The 24,137-nt window shown below is 43.3% G+C and overlaps 8 protein-coding genes across 8 annotated transcripts; 4 read left to right on the top strand and 4 right to left on the bottom strand.

The window, feature by feature from the left end:
- Positions 1 to 226: 226 nt before the first annotated feature.
- N7469_001882 (GNAT family N-acetyltransferase) lies at positions 227 to 916 on the top strand (the record flags this gene model as incomplete). Its single annotated transcript, XM_056640802.1, has 2 exons — positions 227 to 632; positions 702 to 916. 2 exons carry the CDS (start codon positions 227 to 229, stop codon positions 914 to 916), a joined length of 621 nt encoding a protein of 206 aa, XP_056506559.1.
- Positions 917 to 2,416: 1,500 nt separating this feature from the next.
- Positions 2,417 to 3,790, bottom strand: N7469_001881 (uncharacterized protein; the record flags this gene model as incomplete). The annotated part of the gene is made up of 1 exon (XM_056640801.1): positions 2,417 to 3,790. One exon carries the CDS (start codon positions 3,788 to 3,790, stop codon positions 2,417 to 2,419), a length of 1,374 nt encoding a protein of 457 aa, XP_056506558.1.
- A 1,075-nt stretch (positions 3,791 to 4,865) lies between these two features.
- N7469_001880 (C2H2-type zinc finger protein) lies at positions 4,866 to 5,213 on the bottom strand (the record flags this gene model as incomplete). The annotated part of the gene is made up of 1 exon (XM_056640800.1): positions 4,866 to 5,213. One exon carries the CDS (start codon positions 5,211 to 5,213, stop codon positions 4,866 to 4,868), a length of 348 nt encoding a protein of 115 aa, XP_056506557.1.
- Positions 5,214 to 15,204: 9,991 nt separating this feature from the next.
- N7469_001879 (putative solid-state culture specific protein) lies at positions 15,205 to 16,584 on the top strand (the record flags this gene model as incomplete). Its single annotated transcript, XM_056640799.1, has 1 exon — positions 15,205 to 16,584. The coding sequence occupies one exon, from the start codon at positions 15,205 to 15,207 to the stop codon at positions 16,582 to 16,584; it is 1,380 nt and encodes a 459-aa protein (XP_056506556.1).
- Positions 16,585 to 16,641: 57 nt separating this feature from the next.
- N7469_001878 (putative FAD monooxygenase) lies at positions 16,642 to 18,835 on the bottom strand (the record flags this gene model as incomplete). The annotated part of the gene is made up of 6 exons (XM_056640798.1): positions 16,642 to 17,142; positions 17,202 to 17,651; positions 17,712 to 17,932; positions 17,991 to 18,465; positions 18,526 to 18,712; positions 18,783 to 18,835. 6 exons carry the CDS (start codon positions 18,833 to 18,835, stop codon positions 16,642 to 16,644), a joined length of 1,887 nt encoding a protein of 628 aa, XP_056506555.1.
- Positions 18,836 to 19,340: 505 nt separating this feature from the next.
- On the top strand, positions 19,341 to 20,275 carry N7469_001877 (O-methyltransferase; the record flags this gene model as incomplete). The annotated part of the gene is made up of 3 exons (XM_056640797.1): positions 19,341 to 19,406; positions 19,461 to 20,168; positions 20,231 to 20,275. The coding sequence occupies 3 exons, from the start codon at positions 19,341 to 19,343 to the stop codon at positions 20,273 to 20,275; spliced, it is 819 nt and encodes a 272-aa protein (XP_056506554.1).
- Positions 20,276 to 21,207: 932 nt separating this feature from the next.
- On the bottom strand, positions 21,208 to 22,151 carry N7469_001876 (3-hydroxyacyl dehydrogenase; the record flags this gene model as incomplete). The annotated part of the gene is given in 5 exon segments (XM_056640796.1): positions 21,208 to 21,379; positions 21,503 to 21,617; positions 21,630 to 21,786; positions 21,834 to 22,025; positions 22,098 to 22,151. 5 exon segments carry the CDS (start codon positions 22,149 to 22,151, stop codon positions 21,208 to 21,210), a joined length of 690 nt encoding a protein of 229 aa, XP_056506553.1.
- A 1,288-nt stretch (positions 22,152 to 23,439) lies between these two features.
- N7469_001875 (transcriptional regulator family: Centromere protein B DNA-binding region) lies at positions 23,440 to 23,964 on the top strand (the record flags this gene model as incomplete). The annotated part of the gene is made up of 2 exons (XM_056640795.1): positions 23,440 to 23,572; positions 23,825 to 23,964. The coding sequence occupies 2 exons, from the start codon at positions 23,440 to 23,442 to the stop codon at positions 23,962 to 23,964; spliced, it is 273 nt and encodes a 90-aa protein (XP_056506552.1).
- Between the last annotated feature and the right edge of the window lie 173 nt (positions 23,965 to 24,137).

The raw sequence follows: 24,137 nt of genomic DNA, 5'->3' as shown, positions 1-24,137 counted from the left end.
GCAATCGGGGCATTGCAACAGAAAACCCAATCCAACCCCGCACTTGGCAAGGTCTTGTGTTACCCAGAAAGACTCAGATTTACCTCGCGCCCCACACTCCCTCTCTCACCAAAGCGACTTCGTACGAACGTATCCCCCATATTTTGCTCCTCGGGCCTAACATTGGCATACAGCGTCGAGGGAAAGAGAAATACTCTAATTTCTAGGACAACTTCGCTCTTGCAAAATGCCCTTCAAGCTGACCGTAGTGGCTTCGGACTCCGAATTCGACGAACTCGTCCGTTGTGAATTTGATGCCTATGAGAATCCGCAATGCAACCTCAAAAATCTCTTCTTTCCCACACACGGCCCTTCACCTACTGCCCGCAACAGAGCCATTCAGGATGCCGTCAAGCGCCAAAAACACTGGCACCGCTCCGACCCCTCCAGCCAATGGATCAAGGTGATCGATATGGAGTCTGGCAAAATCGCTGGCGCTGCCTGCTGGCACATTTATGAGACCAATCCTTATACCGTCACTTCTGATGAGGAGTGCTATTGGTGGCCTACAGGCGAAGCCCGTAATATTGCCAATGCACTGATGGGGCAGTTTCTCTTTCCGCGAATGGCATACATGAATAAACCGCATGTCTGTTCGTTTTCCTGCTCCTCGTGTAGCTTCTTTTACCGACAGGATTACTAATTATTTATTCCGTTTTCAGTCTTGGATATCTGCTTCACGCATCCTGCCTACCGACGGCGTGGTGTTGGCAACATGTTGATGGAGTGGGGTGTTCAGAAGGCCGAAGAGAAGAGCCTGGAGTCTTACATAGATGCTACAGCAATCGGGCGTGAGCTATACAGCAAATGGGGGTTTGTAGAAGGGAGACAATGCGAATTTACGCTAGCGAACTTCCCCGAAAACCCCGAAGCGTAACGAGTTGAACGACTTGTTGCTGCCATTTGTGTGGTGGCCGATGTACAGGCCGATAGGAGGCAAGTATGAGGAGAACAAGGGACTATTTCCATGGGATAAAGACTAGTAATCCTCATAGAAGTCATACCTTCGGAAGGCATGGATAGAATATCCTATACATAGTGATTTGCTCCGGGAGCTGCTCTCTCTTGGAACTCACTTTTTCCAAGATGATCACATCCAATCACGGTCAGTCGAAGGATTTCATTCTGCTACAAAATTTGCTAATTTCTTCTGACGCGGCCAAGCAAAAGACGTGAAAGGTGATTGGAAACAGTGGAGTATTTTCTCAGTATAGCATTGGGATAAAGAGTGTGAGTGTAAGAGCATATCACGCCTTCGCCCGCCAGAAACAACATTCCAGGTAATAGATATTAATAAATGTTGATCGTCTCATTATGCAAATATAGCCAGTTTGCAAAGCTCGCCCGAGTAGAATTTGACACAGAACAATAACCATGGCGAATATATGTATTGTCTTGATACCATACTGGTATATCGTCATAGGATAACAGATTTAGTTGACTTTCTCCCATAGTATTTTACAAGTATTGGTGGATCTTCCACATCCCAAAAAGGACATCGTAGAAAAACCTGGATAGAAAAGGGTTGTTGGAAATTGTTCTGGATGAGATCTACCTTGAAAAAATTTTCAGCGATTAAGAAAGAACTTCTAGTTATGATTCCCCGTCCATGGATTGTAAGAAAAGATCAACTTAAACATAGATGCGCCCAATACCGGAGCGTGTCTTTGCGAGAGTGGGGCAGAGAAAGAAGAGATCCGTCTTTTTTAATCCATATGAGAAACCCCTCTCTACTTCTTCCCAGAAAGCACTTCAAAACTGACTTTTCTGAACAGATCCTTTATATCTTCTGATTTGAGTCCAGACGCGATTGATTTTTCGCTTTGAACGTCATTTTTGCGTATTTGTTATGACAGAACTGACTGCCTGTCTATTGTAGCGGAAAAATTAATATAACCCTTCCTGCTGCAAGAAAATCGTGCTGAGTTCCCATAAAATCTACTTCAAGATACTGAGCAGAGCCATACAATATCTTCCCTGAGGGATCAATGGGATAAAAGAAAGGATGAAATTGACTTTGGTTTCGACACCAGTCCTCAAGCTATGTATATAGAAAAACAAAGTAAAGAATCAAATGAGACAAAAGATCACGAAATGCAACATCTCAGCTACAGAATAGCCACGAAGCTGTCTCTCGATGAAATTGGACACCACGTTACTTCAACCTACAAAATTGCGAAAGCCAACGACTCTAATCACTAACTGTTTCTGAGAATGTCTTGGTTGTACCTGGAAACTCAAACTGTATGTCTAGAATTTCACAATCTCGTGTGTGTTTCAGAGCTCGACAAGGGGTTCACACAAGCCAGCTATGAGGTTATGCTAAGTTGAAAGATTGCTTAATGCATATATCTCCACTGCCTACTAAACCCACCATCTACTTCGAGCTCATTGCATTGAGCCCAGCAATGCGCCCAAAGACGAGCGCGCGTAAAACAGCAACAGCATTTGGCGCGGTGTCGTGGAAATGGCCGGTAATCTCACCTGCGGCGTAGAGGTTAGGAATGGCGCCTTGCTGGGTTAATACTCGCGTTTCTGTGTCAGTCGCAAGTCCACCAAAAGTGTATACAATAGCAGCGGCTAAAGGAAAAGCTAAATACGGCGGAGCGTTGAGCGAGCGGGCCCAGTTCGACTTTGGAGGTTCCAAGCTAAGCCCAGTTGCAAGGCCATCAAGACGGCCAGCAGAAAAACGGGATACGTCTGTGTCACAAGCTGCGTTGTAGCTTGAGATTGTATCTAAGAGCGCCTGTTCCGGCACCTTCATCTGGACTGCTAGGCCAGATACTGTGTCCGCTGTAAGAGGCGGGATGTCGGTGCGAATGGCCGCTTCATAGCCTTCCACCTCAGAGAGTCTTGAATCGCAAACTACCCAGGCTGACTGGCCCGGAGCATCAAAGTGGATAGTTCGTGAAAGTTGTTCCCAGGTGTCATGGACGAGCCCTGCGCCCTCATCAACGAATCGCTTTCCGTTGCAATTCACCACAATACCATAAGGATAGACGAGCACGAGCGGTGCAGGCATATCGCTGCGCGGATCAATTATTTCGCTATGCATGCCGTTCCAATTTCCATTTACCGCAGCTCCGTTATTCAGCGCCATTTGGATCCCATCACCTGTGTTCCACCGCGTGCCTGGAGATATCGGTCGTAGAGACTCCGCACCGGTCCCGAAATAGGTATGCAGGAGGTCTGGATTACCTTGAAATCCACCGCTGGCGAGAACAACGGATTTGGCAATGAATCGCCGCCCGTCTGCCGCCTCGATGGTGGCCCCTTCTTTCCCAAGGTGCAGTTGCTTGGCGCGGCATTCGTACACCAGCTGGATGCCTTTTACCCTGGCAGATCGCTGCAGCGCTTCGATTATGGCGGCACCTTTGCCGACGGGCTGAATCCTATTTGGCCACGACTTCAAGAAATAGTCCATGGCATGAAATTGCACACCTTGTCTCTCGAGCCACTGGACGGCCTGCGGTGCCTGGTCGGCCAATTTTTCGAAATAGGCGCGGTCGCCGTCTACGCCACTGATGGTCATCATATCATCCATGAAACCAGGCGATATCTCATTAACAGATCGCATGCGCATGTTGGCCGGGCTATAACGCGTGTTGCCCCCGCTGGCATCCTCAGGCGCGCGCTCTAGCACGGCAATCTGAGCTGCTGGAGCGAGTTCCGCCGCCGATACTGCGGCGGCTAGACCGGCCACGCCGTGACCAACTATGACAAGGTCATACATGCTAATTGTGCCTGCCATTTCGCTTTAGTAGTTAGATTTCAGCAGGTTTTAGTCACTCAAGTTGCTTGTCGTGGTGTTTGATAAAAAGATCTCGTCGTCGCTGAAGTCGAAATGATTCGCGCCGTGGGATTCGCTTATGTGTTGGCGCTAGTTAACGTAATCGGACACCGAGCGGCCACTTTCTTCCCGAACCGCGTACTTTGTATTCATTTTACAATTTTGACGCGTCAATATGCCACCAATTCGCAATAAAAACCCAAAAAAATTGGCAGAGCAAGAGAGTCGAATATCATTAGCTATTTCCGATTTACACCTTTCTTTTCCAGCAGGCCTATAGTCTAGCGGGTCTTGATGGGCTTGTGGTCCTCTTTGGCCCGGTCCTGTGGGATGCATCATCTCCCTATTGTAGGCTTAGCCTCCCTATAACGTCATAATATTGCTAGATGTCTCCGCGGGTTGTCACGCCTGAAAACCGAGGAGATCTTAACTCTGGGACATGTTGAAATTTCTCTACCGCAGAGCTATTACTGCTTAACAAATGTTTCGGGATCGCTAAATTAGTCTCAGGCATTCATTCGGAGAGCTGCTGCTGTTTTCAATACATACATCGCCGCCAATTGTTAAGAAATATCAAAGGTCGCCATTTCTCAAAACTGTCTTTTCTGCTGCGAGCAGACAACTACGGTGACTCTCTTCAACGGCTCTGTTCCAAAATTTTCCTTTGATTGTCAACTTTTTCTACGCCTTCTGATTCTTAGTCCATTTCAACGATATCTGATCGTTCGTCTGAATACCCTTAAGAAATCGAATTTTCTACCCTTCGCTTATCTATTAAGTGACAATGTTGTAGAAAGTATTTGATGTCCTCGGAGCTGGCTAGAACTTGTTTTTCCAGGTTTCAGCGGCTTATTTAGTGGCTGTTTCAATTGCTTTCTCTCGCAGATTATACGAGGACGAGTTTAGCGCCAAGCCCTACTAGATATTGATTTCGACCCGAGAAATATTATTATTACCATATTTCATGCACTTTGCGTATTTGAGTAATATGTATCTATCCTGATACATGTAAGCTGGCTACCTTTGTGTAATATGCTCACACATTCGGGCGGACATGACGTAGCAATCGAGAATAGGTCAAGAACCAAACCCAGGCCTTCTTGACAGCACCCCTACTTCCATCCATTTTGGCCCCTCTTTTCCTCAGAAAAGCCTCGGTCGCTTGCATGCTATCGATACCTGGATTGCCTGCATGTACTAGGTGTGACAACGGGGTTGTATCCTCGAAGTCCAGAGCATTGATGCTTGCTCCTCGGTCTAACAAAATTGACCGATCACAGGGCTCGCAATCGTAGGATAGAGCATGCGCTGGTGAGTCGCGAAGATGCTGATCGAGGGCATCTTGGCTACCAAACGACCGATTGCAGAGCCCGCACCACGTCATGGCAATGGCTTGTTTGAATCATCTTGCGAAAATCGATGAGATATTTATCTTCTTCCTAGCTACCCCGCATTATGAAACCAAATAGTGTATAGACGCAAGGGTGCCCAACCCGGGTCAACTAATCTCTAAGTATAGATTGTGGCAAACATTATTTCTAGATTGGCCGGAACTGTGATATAGCTGCACAACGTGCATTGTCCTAGCATATGACGACGGTGTTATCGTGGTCTAGGCTGATTGGGTACTTCACTAATCCTGATAGGTTTGCCAAGATCTGGACCTAATACAGAGCCTCATTATCCGCTTTAATGCTCCTCAGGCTAATATTCCAGCCTATGTAGATTAGTAGTAAAAGCGGAATTTTCAGTCCTGCTTGTTGTCTTGTAATTCGTCGATTTAGCAGTGTGTCATGTTTTGTTTGAAAAGAGCGATCAAATAAGGAATCAAATGATCATTTCTTCTGCTGCTCTGAGACGACATTTCATATATGGATTGGGATTGATGGTGCTCGAATATGCAGGTACTTGGCGGGCGTTTCATCACATTAGACATTTCATATGACCGGGATGAGGCTATCTGTCTTACGATACATGAAAGGGGACTAGTATTATTACGAGTTCGTACAAAACTTGTTTACTTACTTTATCATGTGATTAGGGTTCGAAAGAACCTTTCTGTGTCTTCAACATGGAAGGCGAATACGGGCGGTTCTGTATTATCCTGTACATATGGGCGACCTCCCCTTACAATTTTAATTTTGGAGATCACCGATGGCGGCAAGTACGATGCTATTGAAATCACATTGGCTGACCTTATAGCCTCTATATGCCTTTTCGTTCTGCCGTTTGATAAAGCAATTCGAGCAATTCTCATTGGCAAATTTGGTGGATTAAGCTTTCTCTCCACTGAATGCATCTTATCATGCTCTTGTCATTATGAACTCTATCGGAGGTTTGAGATTTTCTCAAAATTCTGATTCAGGTGTGCGGAAAACGCTGGCTATGCATTTTTCTTTAACAGGGCATTCATTTATGTATATATGCTCTTTACTTGCGTCTGCGATCCATACTATAGTGCTAGTTTACTATATTAGTGGTGTCTCTTTGACTTGAAATAGAAGTTCTGCTATTCCATTGCACTGTGTTTACAAAGACTGATGCAGCTAGATTTTCTAAATCAAGCCGTCTAATTGATTTCGGAGGCCATCTACAATCGGCGATGCAATCTGTAGTGCCAAATGCCAAACTGCTTTCTATAACTACCACCAATGTAGTTATTCCAGTGTTGACAGAGGAATTATATTAGGCTCTACAATATATAATCTCTCAAAAAAGATAGCAGTATCTAATATTGGCCGAGACTTAGAATCCGAGATAATTTCTCCAAGTAAATTATAGATACCAATTTCAATTATTGCTATAAAAGAAAACATATACCAGCCAGAAGCGAAAATATATATAATAATGAATAATACAGTCTATGATCCGAAAATAACAGAATCAATATTGAACAACTGATACACTAAGAAAAATAGAATAGTATTCAATCCGGATTGGGAATTAGTATTGGTGATAAAAAGTATAGATATAGATTCTGACAACTATACTCTAGCTTGCATCCAACTTTACTAATTCGATATAACAGCAGCTCCGGCATTAGTGCAATCAAATTCCAATATACTTTTATCCGAATTGGAGAAATCTGATGAGACTTGGGTCCAAAATACTTTTTATTGAAATTGTTCAACTCTCTCATTATAGTAAATATCGCTCAGATTGATATATTGATTTCCGGGGGATTTTATACTGGATAGGGCTTGTAGTTGCTGTTGAACAGTTGCACAGAATCTGACACAGAATTCGAGAAAATAATCTGGGAACCAATCAGTAAGCCCATCATCTGAATCCCACAAACACATAAAATAAAAATGTCAAATTGGCATTTAGTATACTAAACTTCAGTATATTTGAATATACCCCAATAATATAGTATTATATCTAGATTTCTGATAATTCTCTCTAATATTTAGATATTCAATTCTAGTCTATCCAAAGTGAATAGTCTAGAAGCTATTCCAAAAAGATATATTTACAATTCTGAAGTTTATAGTAGAGACTTTGTAGATTCCCAATCTTTCCTGATAATCCTCCACTCAACAATATTATATATATAATTGATCAAGATTATTAAATATCTAATATCTCAGATTTTATATATTCTATATTAGATCTACTAACTAGTCTGTCCAGAAATCCTATATAGACTAGCATTATCTATAGTAAAATATCCTGTCACGGGATCCCTGACAAAGGATCTGAGGGATGATACAGTGAAGCTATAGAGCTTACCTCTTTCGGTGAAGCTACTGATCTTTATGCTTCGTACCCGATCCGACACCGCTTCTTTCTCGAAGAAGGCATGTGAGGAAAAGGTTGAATGACTTTGCTTGTGTTATTCTGATTGCTTGAAGATTCTTCAAGAATCAGTCTCTTTGTATATTCTACTAAGTGATTGAATTGATTTTCTGTTCTTTTTCTTCTATTATTCTCTTATTTAGTCAACAAATGCTAGCTTGTATTTTAGTATTGTTACAATTCTGATTCTTCTTCTTTGACTATCTGAGAAGAATAATGGCATTCTCAATCTGTCGCAATTCTACTGCTGATTCTGAGATCTCTATAGAAACTGCACTGATAACTCAGCAGAGATTGTATTTGATTTATATTCAATCTGTAACGGGTCAGAACCCGATATAGGGTCACGTGTACCACATAACCTTGTCGTCGTGTTTACCTTTTACCCCATATGCCGCCAGGAACAGAACAATATAGCACCGAAGCTACACCGTATCCAAACCCTGTCGGCCATGTATTTATATTTCTCCAAGTTTGACAATAACAGTTTGCAGGCAACGTCTTGTTGAAATTAAATCTGGCTTTAGCCCTTTATATTTGTCAAACTTTCTTCTGTGACAAGGACAGCTTGGCTGAAGTAAAACCAACAGAAGCCCTTTTAGTTGAGAGGTGTAACATAATCTCTATTTGAACAAAAGGGGCACTAGTAGAAGATCTTTCCGCGGAAAGATTAGCAATGGAAGTCTTTCTGGGAGAAAAGCATCAATGGATGTGAAGCAGACGAAAGATCTACAATAGACAAAAGATCTTTGCTTTAAGGCACAAGCCCTCATTTCTGAGGCCCAGTATAAGATCTCTTGTCTGCTTAGAGATATGCACAGATATAATAGAGTATTGATTCGACTACGAAACAGCATCGAGGCGCGATAGTTATTTTGTTGAAGCGATCTATATATATATGAGTAAGTTCTAGGATCAACAACTAGATCTCCACAAAAGCAAAACGGAAAAAGTCTCGGAGACGACCACTATTAGACCACAAGTATAACGATAATGGAATCGATAAGTCTCTCTGTATAGGCCCAGATACTGCTACAGCAGATAGCGCAGACTTAGGCTATGCAAAATGAGGAAAGAGAGCGGCGCCATCAACAGAATGCTGCTCAGAAGGAACAAATATATTGTCTTGAAGCAATATTAGAGCATCAAGCTTTGCTAACTGAAACGATAATTCTGATAAACAAGGAACAGGCTATATCGGCACGATCAGCAGTCGAATCTATTCCAAATCTTCTATGAGTCAAGACTATCTATTGACCAAAACCACAGCTGTCCGATCCCAAACTGTTTGGAGGGAGTACAAGTGATTGGTTAATCTGGCACATTTCGATAGAGAACAAACTTAGTATAGATGGCGGAAGTATTAGCTCTTCACAGAACCAATTTATATATGTGTTTTTGAGGTTGGAGAAGCTGGTATAGAAGAATACCGGAATCTTTGTGAAATTCTGCCGAAATACAGGCGAACCGCAAGTGCTGCTCAATTATCTTGAAAGTATATATAGAGATCCGAATATCAAAGCATATGCAGCAAGACAACTCTACCAGATCCGACAGCCAGAGAATATGAGTTTTGCTAGATTTCTTCTCTGGATGGAAAGGGAATTCGCTGATACAGATGTTCTCAATTGATCTGACAAAGCCAAGCGACAGATCTTTCTTAATGCTCTTAATAAATCAATAATAAATGCGTTGATAAATTGTGGTATTTCTGCTATCTTTTTGGATCTGATTTCTTGTTTTTATGAGATCAGTTCTGATATGAATGTTTTTGATATTACAATAGAGTAAGTGTATAGATTATATATTTCTAGATAGAATGACTATGAGATGGATTGGATCTCTATTGTATAGAGGGCAAATTGATGCTGTAATTCGAACGAATCAATATTGAGCGACAAAGAGCTTCAAACAAAATAAGCAAAATAGATTGGACCAGAGGAGATTCGAGTATGCAAAAGAGAAGGATACTGTCTATATTGTGGAAGATCAGAATGCCGGATTAGTTGATATTCTCTTCAACCAGCAATCAATTCTTTGTATAAAAAGGTTATCAAAGCTGTGGTAGAGAAAGAGCCAAAAAAGGATTATGATTTGGAGTCGAAACAAATGCGAAAAGCAAGAGTCTTGTATACTGTGTCAATTAGTGGAAATGAGAGTAAAGCTATTACGGAATCAAATATATTGGGAAAAGAGTAGTTTCTGTTCTAAGTTGCGAACAGAAGCTCTAAGGAGTTAAGAAGTTGGATGAGAAAACTGAATCTCTATTCTATATCGATATTGGTATAAATCAGAAACAGTTTGTTAAAGGATTGGTAGATAGTGGATCGAATTGCTATGCTATTATCAATGAGAAATTATTCAATGAATTTATATTTCTGTATATGAAATTACTGAGAAGTCTATTTTTAGATAGTGTGATTCAGAATCAAGAACAAATTATATATATAATATACTTCAATATGGATATCCACGGGCATAAGCAGCTCTATGTGTTTGTATATATTATTCTGGGCCAGATAGAAGAGATTATACTAGGGAAGCTCTGGGAATCAAGTATAAAATGCAAAAGTTCAACAAATCTGGGATATATTGATATTTTTGTGAGAGATGGAACAAGAACAAGATATTGGAATAGAGCTTTGAAGTCAATAGAGTCTGCAAAGATAAAGAGATTGCAGATTACCGAAGTAAATGCTGTAAAGCTCTGCAGTATTCTCAAGGATGTTTTGATGGATCTCTGATTGCAAGTCGGTAAGATTATAATAAGTGATATTGAGAAGATGTTTCAGCCGAAAGTGATAGTAGATCTGAAGAAAAAGCTTCCGAAACAGTACTGGTTATAGCTGGATATATTTAGCCAATAGTTTGCCGATAAACTATTTCTGAATCAATCAGGAATGGATTATATTATTCAGTTGAAGCAGGACAACAAAGGGAATAAGGTTACTCTGCCATATAGTCTTCTTTATGGAATAAATTGAGAGGAACTGCTAGTGTTGTGAAAGATTTTAATAGAGCTGTTGGACAAGAACTTTATATAGGCAAATAGTTTGCCAGCTGTATTACCAGTAATTCTGGTATGAAAGCCAGGTGGAGGGATCTGTTTCTGTATTGATTATTGAGAACTTAATGAGTTAATAGTTAAAGACCGCTATTTTCTACTACTAATTTGTGAGATACTACAGAATATGGCAAAGACAAAGTGGTTTATCAAGCTAGATATTATTGCAGCATTCTATAAAATTAGGATACAGCCAGGCGAAGAGATATAAGACTGTGTTTTGAATGCAATATAGATTCTATGAGTGGAATATAATGTTCTTTGGCTTTACCGGAGCTCTGGCAATTTTCTAGAGATATATCAACCAGATACTATACAAGTATCTAGATATCTTTGTATCTGTGTATATAGATGATATTATTATCTACTTCAATGGATTGCTAGCGGATCACCGGCGGAAAGTATACAAAGTGCTTATAAAACTGCAATAAGCCGGTTTGCAATGTGATATCAAAAAATTAGAGTTCGAGTAAATGGAAGTGAAATATCTAGGATATATTCTATGTGCTGGAGAAGGAATGACAGTTGATCCAGCGAAGATTGAAGCTATCAAATCATAGTTGATATCCACCACAACAAAGAAGGTTCGAAGTTTTATCGGCTTTGCCAATTTCTATAGAATATTTATATCAGAGTTTGCAGATTTGGTAGAACTGCTGATTGCTTTAATGAAGAAGGATGCACTCTTTCAGTGGAATGAGATTTGCCAGTATAGATTTGAGAAGCTAAAGGATCTGTTTGTGTCGGCACTGATTCTAATGTATTTCGAAGCCGGCAAAGAAACAATAGTGGAAACAGATGTATCAGGATAGGCCATAGAAGATATACTCTCTCAAGTGCAAGAAGACAGGTTTTTAAGATTCAGTATCTATCTCTTATAACGGCTATTTCCAGCAGAGATAAACTATGAGATATATAATAAGAAACTGCTTTCGATTATATAAGTGTTAAAGGAGTGGAGACCAGAGTTGAAGATGGTATCCCGATTCACTATTGTTATAGACTATAAGAATCTTCGATATTTCTATAAGAAGCAATAGCTAACAGAGTGGCAAATATATTGGGCTGATCTGCTAGAAGAGTTCGATTTTGAATTATATTACTGTTCTGGAAAGCAAGCCATTCGGCCAGATATTCTATCACGACGGGAACAAGATCGGTCATAGAATCCAGATAATAAATATGTATCGCACAGATTTTGTACACTATTCAAGGATATATCAAAAATGACAATATGGTTAATAGTATAAATACTCTCTGCTCTGGAATCGGAGACGATCGATTTCGAGATACCAGTTGATATATTTTAAGATAGCGAAATGCAATAGCTATAGAAAAAAACCAGATATAAGAATACAGTGTATCAGAAGTATACTACTGTATTATAGCAGAGACAAAAACAAATTCCAGCCGAAACGGATATAAAGATTAATCTAGACGAATACAGACTGGACAAGAGAGAACTACTATAGTATCGAGACAGAGTATAGATATCCGATTCGGAAGTGTTATATACACAGATTATACAACAAGTATACAATTTGGCTACTACTGAATATCCGGAACGGGATGCTATATTTGTGATACTGTTATGAAGATGATTTTGGTCTAAGCTGGTATATAATATAAAAAGATTTATACAGAACTGTATAGTATGCGGAAGGACAACAATATAGCAAAATGCAAAATATGGGCTATTAAAACTGTTACCGATTCTATAACAAATCTGGGCCGAAATCTCTATGGATTTTATTACCAGTTTGCCAATAGCGAAAGAAGGCTCTGAGACAAACTGTCTAGTGATTATAGATAGACTTACAAAGAGTATTATCTTTATTGGAATGGACTCTATCATATCAGATACAGTTGCTAAAATATTTCTATATTATTTCTATATATATCACAGTCTATCAAAGATGATAGTGAGTGATTATAGACCGCAGTTCGTAAGCGAATTCTGGAGAGTAGTCTGCGAGAAGCTACAGATTCAGAGGCGACTGTCAATTGTCTTCTATCCGCAAACTGATGGATCAACAGAATATATAAATCAGGAAGTTGAACAAATATTGCATGTATTTATATACTATATACAGAATAACTGGATGGATCTGCTGCCAGTAATAACAATTGCAATCAACAATTGTGATACCAGATCAACAGGGATAAACTCATTTTTCTTTATATATGGCTACAATGTGGACCCCATAACAACAATCAAAGAAGATATACCAACAACAACAGGCTCCGGCCTTGCAGGCGAAACACTGGTGAATCGGATTCGAGATACAACAGAATAGGCACAAGCTGCTATGGCATTTGCACAGGAGAAGCAGCAGAACAGCGCCAATAGAATGCATCAAGCGGCGCCTATCTACAAGAAAAACAATCTAGTGTAGTTAAATCTGAAAAATATTCATTCAGCGAGGCCATATAAGAAACTGGATTGGCTATATGCACGATATAAGATATTAGAGGTCCCATTCTCCCACACGGTGAAGCTCGATACACCAGGAGACATACATCCAGTGTTCCATATCGATCTTGTTAGACCGGCCGCTTCAGACCCGCTTCCTACACAGATCGTTGATGATTCGAGGCCCTCTCCGATTGAGGTCGATAGCGAATTAGAGTGGCAAGTGGATGAGATACTGGAAGCGCATACAAAGCACAAAAAGCATTGGATATTAATGAAGTGGACGAACTACGCAGAGCCTATATAGGAGCCTCTAGAGAACGTGAGCGAATATAACACTTTGGATGCGTTTGAGGCCAAACATAGTAGTGTTTCGGCCACGAATCAGGCTCTACCGAGAAGATTAGCGAAGCATATTCTACATCGAATAGATTGTTTACATCTACATAGAAGGGGGAGGGTACTGTAACAGATCAGAACCCGATATAGGGTCACGTGTACCACGTAACCTTGTCGTCGTGTTTATCTTTTACCCCATATGCCGCCGGAACGGAACAATATAGCACCGAAGCTACACCGTATCCAAACCCCGTCGGCCATGTATTTACATTTCTCCAAGTTTGACAATAACAGTTTGCAGGCAACATCTTGTTGAAATTAAACCTGGCTTTAGCCCTTCACACAAACAAGAATTGGCTCTTTTATTCTGTCTCAATATTGATTTGTATCCGAAATCCAATGAAATCAAGAATATCAAAATTACAAATCTCATTATCAAATTTATACAACAGAAACACAAATCCTGGATCAACAATTTGAATATTATTTTTGAAAACAATTCTAGTATCTATCAAATAGATAATATCAAGATCAATAAAACAATACAATATCTAGATATCTATTGTTGAGGAATAGATATTATATTGTATCCGAAGACAGCACAATTTGATCACAAATATATTGAGATCTCAGGGGTGAGTTGCATGTTTTGGTATTGTCCTAGACTAGCAGCATTATATACAGATGGATAAGCACGTGCCCGTTCGGTCACATGCGGATGCCCTAACACTAAGGCTACTCGTACGGCAGCCGTAACTTACCGGAATAGCAGTCCCGGGATCTCATATATAAAAAATTTCAGTTGTTATATTGATAGAACTAGAAATTTAGATAGAATTAAAATCTATTAAATATTTATATTCAGAGATAATTTTTTAGATCTATCTAAATATAGATCTGACAGATAAAAGATAGATTTTTCCAGTCGTATTCCATCAAAATATATTTACAAAACTAGCTATTTAGAATTACTTTGTACAAACACTATAAATAACTAGAGTAGCTAAAATTAAAAATTTATAGAGAACTTTGGCCAACTTAGAACTTACTCAAATTTGAATTCGATTGTATGAAAAAAAGTACTTGCAGTCTGGTCGAGAAAATGGTGTACAGTCTGGTCGAGGGGGTCCAATTCTGCCCATATATAAGTCTCTCACCGATCTTGCAGTCTAGTAGACTGCACCCGGTACTCTGGGATAGTATTGACAAGAAAACCCTATCGGAAAATCCCAAAAGTCGGGATACTTAGGGGGGGGGGGGTATATGATTTCAACTCTAAAATCGCGTACCCCCCCCCTCTGCCCCACTTCTTAACTATACATACCCCCCCCCCCCCCGGTACGTAACTGGAATATATTTAGGGTGCCCAGGTCTAAATCAGGTATAGCCTGCAGCTAAATGTGATAAAATGCAACAACTGCATGGCAAGGCCGGCGCTGGGTATCTGGGCGGCCCATAGCTGGGCTGATTTCTGAAGAGCCCGCCCATACCCCGCCCATGGGCCGCCCAGCTGGGCGGCCCATGGGTTTTGCACAGGTCTACTCATGAGCACCCACGCTCATGATCAGGGCCGCTCAAGATGAGCGGGCCTTTCAAAAATCCGCTCACGAGCGGCTCATTGCCCAGGTCTAGGCGGGGCTGCTTGGGAATGTCCATTTCAAAAGGCCGAAAACGGAAAATAAAAGTGAAGAAGTGTCAGCCTCGACGATACTACCAGTTCTCCTATTTCAACATCATCAATGCACAATATTCAACGCAAGAATGAGTTCCCTTTCTCCAATAAATCTCGACTACACTCTCCATGATCTCTATGCAACGGCCTCTGAAGATGACGCAAAGACCGTCTTGATCTACTACCCACTCCAGTTCGGCCGCGACCACGAGAGCACACCATCAAAATTTGCCTACGGGTACAGAGTCGAAAATGAAGATGAAGGGGTCTCGTCAACCTTGGCCATGGCTGCTAAGATGGTGCCTCAGCGGTATGCATTCTCAGCGGGTAAGATGCCTTTGGTGATTCTGGACTTTACAATTCTACGAAGGAATATGAACACCGAAACGAGACCAACTAGCTCTGTACCCATTCATCATCTCGATATCTACCAGACGTTCGCGCAATTAAATCCCGAGCAGCGGCCAGTCGTGAGTTTTGCAGACGGTCAAGACAATATAAAATTAGATGCGAACGCCAGGATCGCCGTTCTGCTCCCCACAGACTGCCTATCGCATCTGCCGCATCTCACCTGTCCAGAGACTCACTATGAGATCCTCTCAAAACGTGGACTAGCTGTATCTGGCTTGCCTACGCCGCACTCGCAGATAATCGACACCGTGCTTGTAGATTCAGGGGATCCCGGCCTTCTTACTCGAGAGATCGTCCGCATGACCGATCCCATCACTCAACATGAAATCCCGTTCATGGTCAAACTCCCCCAGTCGATTTCAGGAATGGGTGCCTTTGCAGTAACTTCAGAAACAAAACGCACACAGATCAAAGCCAGGATTACCACTCAACTAGGAGCCATGCTACGACAGCTCAACTACACCAACGCACATCTGCATCCCTGCTCGATTGTCTTGCAGGACTTCGTGCCCGGACCGGTCGTAGCTCTGACAATGTTCGTTGCCGAATCCGGTCACCCAATCTTCATTGCCTGCTGCGACCAGTTATTTGACGAGAATTCGCACTGGATCGGTGGGTCGATCTCGTACCGCCAGCAGGAAGGATTTCGAAAGAAATTCGGCGCGCTGATGGCCAAAGTAGCTGTGTTCCTGCATCGCAAGGGTTATCATGGCCCAGCTGGGATAGATATAGTGACGGATCGACGCAACGGTGAGCAATTGGTGATTGATCTGAATGCTCGGGTTACTGGGACTTTTCATCTGGGCCCTCTCGCCGGGCATTTCACCCAACGGGGGCTATTCGAGGCGGCCATGACAACAGGTGATATCTATTGTTCACGAGAGAAGTTTGAGGAGTTTTTTGCGGAGGATATGCACCGGGGCAGTTTGATTGTGAGTGGTTGGGTCCATGACGAATCACGAAGATACAGCCATGCTGCGATTACTGTCGGGGCTGCAGATTCGGATGGCTTGCAGGACTACCTGCGACGTGTGAGGGATTTTGGTTTACAAAGTTAATTGATGAGAATATTAAGTATTTGTTGCTGAAATATCTCCAGCTATATCACTACGTATTTAAAAAACAGGCTGCTGCGTCGTTTCTGGCATAACCGACTGCAGGAACCTTTCTAATCCCTCCACATCCCCGAGATCCGACAGAAATGCCAGATGCTGATCTGGTCGCAGTAACGCCATACACCCTTTCTCTCCAATACCAAAGGATGAGTACAACTTCCCCCCACCAGCATAGTGATATGCCTCGCAATCCGCCCAGACCCGGCTATAGTCCACGCCGTCTTCTGTCCACGGACGAAAGACCGTTGGCAGATCGTTGAGCTCAACGCTAAATCGGTCCGCGCGGTGGACCAGATACACGCCGAGGGCTGGAAACCCCCGCCTTGCCACATTTATTGGGTTATTCATCTTCAGGAAAACCGAGTCCGCGAAGTCCAGGGCTTCTGCGAGCCTTTCCACCCGGCGCTTTTGGTTCGGGGCCGCAACGTCACCCCCAAGACAAGCAGATTCCATTGACCCGTGCTGGGTAGAATCTGCTGCAGATGGCATGCTTGCGAGTCGCTTTGGTTGATGATCAGCACGCTAGGAATGCGTGCCCCGATCTGCAAGTTCGGGGCCACTGATGGTCTGCTCTGGGAGGACGCCACGTCTTGGAGCAATGCAGACTCCCAGTCCGTGGGCGAGACAAGTGAATTAGGGCGGTATACAACACCTAAGCCAGACAGGGAGGTATTCTCCTCCTCAAGCGCCTGCTTGTGGTCCTCGTCAAAGTTGCCGTGCTGGGCCTGGACCCGTGGATTCCCCGTCAGGCTGCGCATTCCGCGGCAGATCCGCTGGTCCAGTGCGATCAGTCGCTCGGCCACAGGTAGTCGTTCTTGTTGGTATGTCTCGAGAACTCGGGGATGCAAGACTCCTTTGATAACAGAAGCTAATTTCCAGCCAAGGTTGAACGTGTCTTGTATGCTGACGTTCATGCCTTGTCCTGCTTTGGGCGAATGCGTGTGGATGGCATCCCCGGCGAGAAATGCGCGGTTGTGAACACTGATCTTTGGGCAGATGCGTTGGCCAACCTATTTTTCTTGTTAATCTACATCCAAGGCCGAAGAGGGCAAAGTAAGGACCGAACTCACTGTATATATTGTTGACCAATCGATATGGCTTGTGCTCATGGTGTACGGCTGCATCATCGTCGCGACCTGCTTCATGAGGATTTCCGGGTTGCGCTCTACGCGATACCTGTCTGCTGATTCGGGGGGAAGCTCGACGTAAACACGAACAAGCTTTCGCTCGCGTGGGATCATCATGAGTGTTCCGTGCTGGGATTTTATCAAGAACCGTTTCCGGATGTCCGCTGGATAAGCAAATTCAAATCAACAGATTGCGAAGCCTTGTCATTTTAGCGAACTTACGGAAATCTGTCAAGGGGATCATATCAAGAACACCCCATGAATCATCATAGCTCTCGCCTTCAAGGCGCAGCCCGAGTTGCTTGCGAAGCCAGCTATGCGCTCCGTCGCAGCCTAGAATATACTTGGCTTCCACTGTCCTCGCGGCTGAATACCCAGAGTCATCTGACTGTGGCTCACTGATCTCGCTGTATGGAGTATCTATGCCATCTAGCGGCGTTTTAGGACCATATAGCACATTCTCCAAATTAACGCGAATTGGAAACGCGTCGTGGTTATCGATTGTTTCATAGTCGATATCAAGTGAAGCGGGCATTGTCTCGCGCTTCACCTCGACGTGTTTCCGCGCTTTCACATAGTCCATGAGATACTCTTCGATTTGGCCCTGGCTGAGCGTTGATTCGTGGAATCGCGACCATGAGGGCTTGGAATTTGCGCTGATGCTCTGTCTTTGCAGTTTCCCATCAGCTGTGCCACTCTGGAGAGATCCAGTTGTCAGTCAGCAAATTGAATGCCAAATAACATTGGAGAGCCATACCCATAGTGCAATCTCCACGGTATGATTTGCTTGTGCCCACACTTTATCCGCGAGGCCAAAACTATCCAGAATCTCCAGCGTTCGGCTTTCCAGGCCGTCTGCTCGCCCACACCGTGTTCGATGCGAACTCTGGTCAATGATAATGGTGTTCACTCCCATCTGGGCCATCCAGGCCGCGGCCATCAATCTTTTCACTGTTAGTCTATATCATTGCCCCTACATCTTCCTAAAAGGAAGAACGTGAGAGAACAACTTACCCTGACGGACCGGCCCCGATAATCAAGACATCGGTTCGGCCCGTGCCATCCATAGTGGAGTAGAAGTGGTTTCAAAGCACTCCCGATATTAGGGCATGTAGTAGATATATTGTCTTAGAAAGCAGCTGGAACGCAATTCAGTGCATATTAGGAGTAAATCGCGTTCTATAATAGTAATGACGTGCGCTGCAGAGAATGGGTCAGCCCCGTCTAGCTAAATTTAGTCCGTGTCATGACCGTCTGCTTCCGGGATTGACTCTGTGAATGCTGCCAGCTTTCTGTATTCGAAGTATTCATGAAATGAAGGGAGAAGACGGATGAAGCAATGTAAAATGTAACTCGTGGATAAGATTATTGAGTGGGTCAACGTTGCAATTGAAACCCTAAGTGCACGATGTCATCTTGCGGGTGCGAAAGGGTTGCGTGCGTATTCTACCACAGCGAAACTGGTTGCTGTTTATCATTTATTACTGTAGCAGGTACCATTTCCATCAAACATATCATTCTTTCCCTTTTAAATTGAATATCAGGTTCTTTCCGACCACATATTCTCTCGTAATGACTACTATCGCCGAAAACCCACCTATCTCGCAGGGGTTCTACAAGCCCGAAGAAACCGTCTTCGTAAAGAAAATCTTGCGCAGCTCTCTTCCATCCACTAAACTAACTGATCTTTAGTGTAATGACGGCCGCGAAGACCAGCTCCTGCAGTTTATTACCACCCACCCCCAACTCTCCGCCATTCGCAACTCGCCAGAGGCTGTCCTCGCCGCCATCGACGAGTTTGCGCGCACCAAAGACTTCCTCATGAACGTGGGTCCACACAAAGGCACTCTAATCACCGACCTGATTGCCTCCGAGCGGCCGAGTTCCATTCTAGAAATCGGCGGCTACGTCGGCTACTCAGCCATTATGTTTGGCAGCGCCATGCGCAACACGGGCATTTCGGGCCCTCGCTACGTGAGTCTCGAGATGAATCCAAAGTTCGCGGCTGTTTCTCGTGCCTTGGTTGAGGTGGCAGGTCTCAGTGATGTCGTGGATATTCAGGAGGGTCCATGTCGGCCGTCATTGCAGCGGCTGGCGGCGGGTCCCTCGAAACAATGGGATATGCTTTTCTTGGATCATTCGAAGATCTCGTATTTGAATGATTTAAAGCTGGCGGAGGAGCTGGGAATCGTTGCGCGTGGGTCTATTGTCATTGCAGACGATATGAGAAGGCCCGGCAATCCGATGTATTCGGACTATGTGAGGGCGGATACCGCGACCAAAAAGCAGGCATATCTGCCTTTTGCGGGCTGCCTGTCTGACGGAGGCATTTCGTTGGGAAATCCAGACTTGGTATATCAGACCAAGCTACTGGAGGGACTGGAGCCAACAGGGCATATGGTAAGTGTCGTTCTTTTTTATGTAGGTTCCGATTCAGGAAAGAAGGCTAATAAGACCTCAAGGACGCGGTCGAAATATCACTGTGTACCGGTTTGGAAAAGAACTGAGCGATCAGCAGATTTTGTAGAAAGTGTAATCCTCTAAGACGTTTTCGGAGATAGTGACTATGAAAAACATACTACTGGGCTAATCCATGGCGGGTCAATTTTAATATATCCTATTGGCGTTGATGCAGTTAGGCTCACTGCAGGGGGTCAACCCCCGTTTAACTATGATCAGTATTTGGACCCACCACCCTGACTGCAAGCAATTTTTGTTGTACAATTTGACTAAAATTTTAGTCAGTTCTAAATTAACTATTGATTTTGCCTCTATTCGAATTTCAAAATGTGCAGACAAACAGATAGATTGTACAATCAAACTCTAATTGCCCTGTTTACTGGAATTTATATTGTTAAGGTGTGTCTGGGAAAATCGACTTATATCCAGAAACAAAAACTCTTTATTCAGATTAGGTAGATTTTTAGCTAACCCCCATCCCGGTGATATGAAATGCCCTACGTGGTGAGACAGTTGCAAGGTACCTACTAATTCCAGCACGTTTATCATCTAGCCACCAGTCTATTGTTATTTGCGGATAGGGAATATCACAATTAAATGACCTTTGGTATCACTACTCTTGAAAAAGAAAGAAAATACTGTGTCCCAAGGCCAAAGTGCAAGACGTAATGTACTACCAGAAAATCTGCCGTGGACTACCTAGGGCGCCAAGACTACCCACCAGGACATCAGAGATGAGCATGAGGGACAACTATATGTGATGGGACTTTGTTTGATCACGGTCATTATGTTTTCAGGTCATTACAACGATCTGAGTTACGACAATATTGAGTTGAGCGAAATTCTTGGCAGTAGAAAGGAACCTCGGGGCGAGCGCTCTGTTCTAGACCGAGAACTCGAGAATCTGGCCGCTCGAGAGCCGCGATTCGAGCGACAACTCACCGGGCGCAGCGCCCTGATACATGTTCAGGACAAGGAGTCAAGTTTTCTCTCCTGGCGCAGGCACTGGGTAAAGTCCTCCCTTGTTACACTTATTGCCGAGCTTTCCTTGGATAACATAGTGCTTGTGCAGCCACTCCAAAGTTGTCCTGGGAAGGTGACGTTTCTGGACGTAATTCGTTTCGATATGCTCGACAGTGTCGAGTCCAACACTATCTGCAACGAAATTCTTCTGTCAGCAAAAAGGCGTATTAAAATGGAAGCCAAGTCAAAAAATTACTAGAAGAGTCATTAGTCATTGGATATGTTTATTGGAATGAGGCGTGTGAACTTACCCCATCATAGTACAGGGGCCAGCTGGGGACTGGTATATGTCCATCCAGACTCGGTCAATCGTCTGGGCATCAGCTACACCCTCAGCAATAACCATCAGGACCTCATGCTTTGTAGCTGCTCAAATACGGTTGAAAATGAAGCCCGAGGATTCTCGCTTGGCAGTGACTGGTTTCAGGCCGCACTTGACCATCTCTTGCGAAAGGAAAGGGAAAATGTTCCTTGCAGTTCTGCCGGAAGTCATCAGCTCGACAATGAGGGCCTGTGTGGGAAGAATCCCAATCGGCTTCAAACTTGAAGTTTCGCGAAGACCGGTGTTCCTGGTGTACAAACCTGTGGCGGCATCATGAAGTGAGTGATGAGAACATGTGTCTTGATTTCGTCTTTGACCTTTCCGAGCAGTTCTCGAGATATGAAAGACGAGCTATTGGAGGCCAAAATGCAGTCATAATGAGACTGCTGCTCGAGAGCTACAAAGGTATCCTTCTTGATCGAAATTATCTCAAGTACAACCTCGAAGACAAGCTATGTATTCTTGACGGCTGTGCCGAAATCCTCAATCGTCTTGTAAGTCTCCGCTTAGAGATGAGAAAGGACAAGGTACTCGGTGAGGTTAGCATGGATATACTCAATAGAATCCTTGCTGGACATTTGGGATGGATCTCGAATGATGATATGCCATCAGGCGCTGACAAAACAAGCCGCGATCCTCCGGCCAAGGACACCACCGCCAAGAACGGTGATAGGCCTGGATTTGTAGTGTTTCGGGGGTAACCAACATATGGTGTATGTCAATCTACCTAAGCATTGATGTTTCCGGAGGGTTTGTTAAGAAGCCAAAGAAGAAGATAATGTTGCAGCCTTGGGGAGCTCAGTGGTGGATGAAAACGATGGTGACGATAAAACCTTAGCTTTGACGAAGATGCTAGCCATAAGCCAAACTGGAAAGGCCAAACTGGAAAAGTGTCACTGAAGCCAGGTACAAGGTTTCGAACACCTTTATATTAACCACACATGAACTCGAGATGTATCGGAGTTCTCGGTAATTGCCAGCCATCGGTGTGGATCGTAGACACATTCATGAGGTAGTTTGGCTCGCGTAGTTCGAAGTCTAACCCATAGATGAGAAACTTTCACGTTTTCGGCCCAATTGTCGGATATCCGTATGTAAAGTCGGCGGTATAATCTGCAATTCGCCGCCTTATGTCCTTTTTGCCTGCAGTTATGACACGTCATTCCGGTGCTCCCTGTTCTACCAGTGCGATATTTGCTTCGTACAGTGTGGGGTTACTCGTCGATAAGTATTGCGTTGTCAATGCTGTCATTTAATGTATTATCTCCTTCTTCCTGTGCCATAAGCGCGTATTGGAAGTCGATCTATAGTCCGTCAAGAAATTGTGCTTTGATCTGATCGTCGTTCCCAATTGATTGCTCATACAAGTTGTCATAGCTGTATCTGTGATTCTGCACTGACGTTCTCTGGCGAAGCCTCACTGCCTTTTGGCGGGTGTGAATTTTCCGGGAGACTTATGAGGGTTCAAGGTTTGCTTCCGTGATATACTGATGTACTGCTGGAATGATGCATCGTAGACCCTGAGGTCAAAAGCTTAATATGAGTGCAAGGTATGGGGATGGTGGGTCGTCGGCTGGGCTGTCGTGAGAGGCTGACGCCCGATGAAAGTGGACAGATTAGCTTCGGACCTTATCGGAACTTGCATTAGCACGTTAATTTGCCGATCATACCCGGATTTAGGTATATACCACAAGCCTGGAAATCTTTTTCTGGAATGCTGTAGTGATTTGTGATATTATCAGACTAGCCGTGGCAGGTTCTACCCACACGCTCTCGTGTGTGGATGGCACATGTTTAGATTTCAAAATGGCATAAATACACAAAAATCAATCTTATTACATTCAACGAGTTAACATCACCACCAAGATGTCTAAAAGCCCCAAATTCGTGGAGGTTATCCGAGCCTGTGAAGCCGCTAGTAAGGTCAAGAAACCGAATTTAACGCCGCTGTCGCATCAATTCAACGTTTCATATGGTGTCCTTCGTTGTCGTCTCCGTCGTGATTCAAAGATATTAAAGGCTAGAAGACCTCCTAACACTGTATTGAATGCTGTTCAGGAGAAGGCTTTGATATACTGGATTGATATTATGCAAAAGAACAATATACCTATTACACGAACAATCTTACTCCAGTGGGCTAATTACGCGTTGATATACGCTGGATCAACACAAAAGACTGATATGTTGACATTGATATTATATCATATACATATTGGATAGTCACTAATATATCTTATCTGAATTCAAATAGTTTGCTCTCAGTGGTCTTATCGTTTTATATCCCGTTTACCACCCGAGATGAAACTACGACCTGTTACCCGAAAACCGAAAGAAGCGAATCGAATTGGGGATGAACAAGTTAATGCTTTGAGTATTGGTATGATAAACTAGCATATTTGATAAAGAAACTGCCAGTATATCTGCTATATAATTTTGACGACATTGGTCTCCAATCTGGTAAAGGAGGTAATCAAAATGTTATTAGTGCTGCTGATAGATATTTTACTGCAAATTCAAACACCTCAGAGAATATTAGTGTGATAGAATGTTGTTCAGCCGATAGC

The sequence above is a fragment of the Penicillium citrinum genome, assembly GCF_028827155.1.
Source record: "Penicillium citrinum strain IBT 23319 chromosome Unknown utg000001l:1.0-4955037.0:1.0-4956770.0, whole genome shotgun sequence".
Lineage (NCBI taxonomy): Eukaryota > Fungi > Ascomycota > Eurotiomycetes > Eurotiales > Aspergillaceae > Penicillium > Penicillium citrinum.
This window is presented reverse-complemented; position numbering and strand designations above follow the sequence as displayed.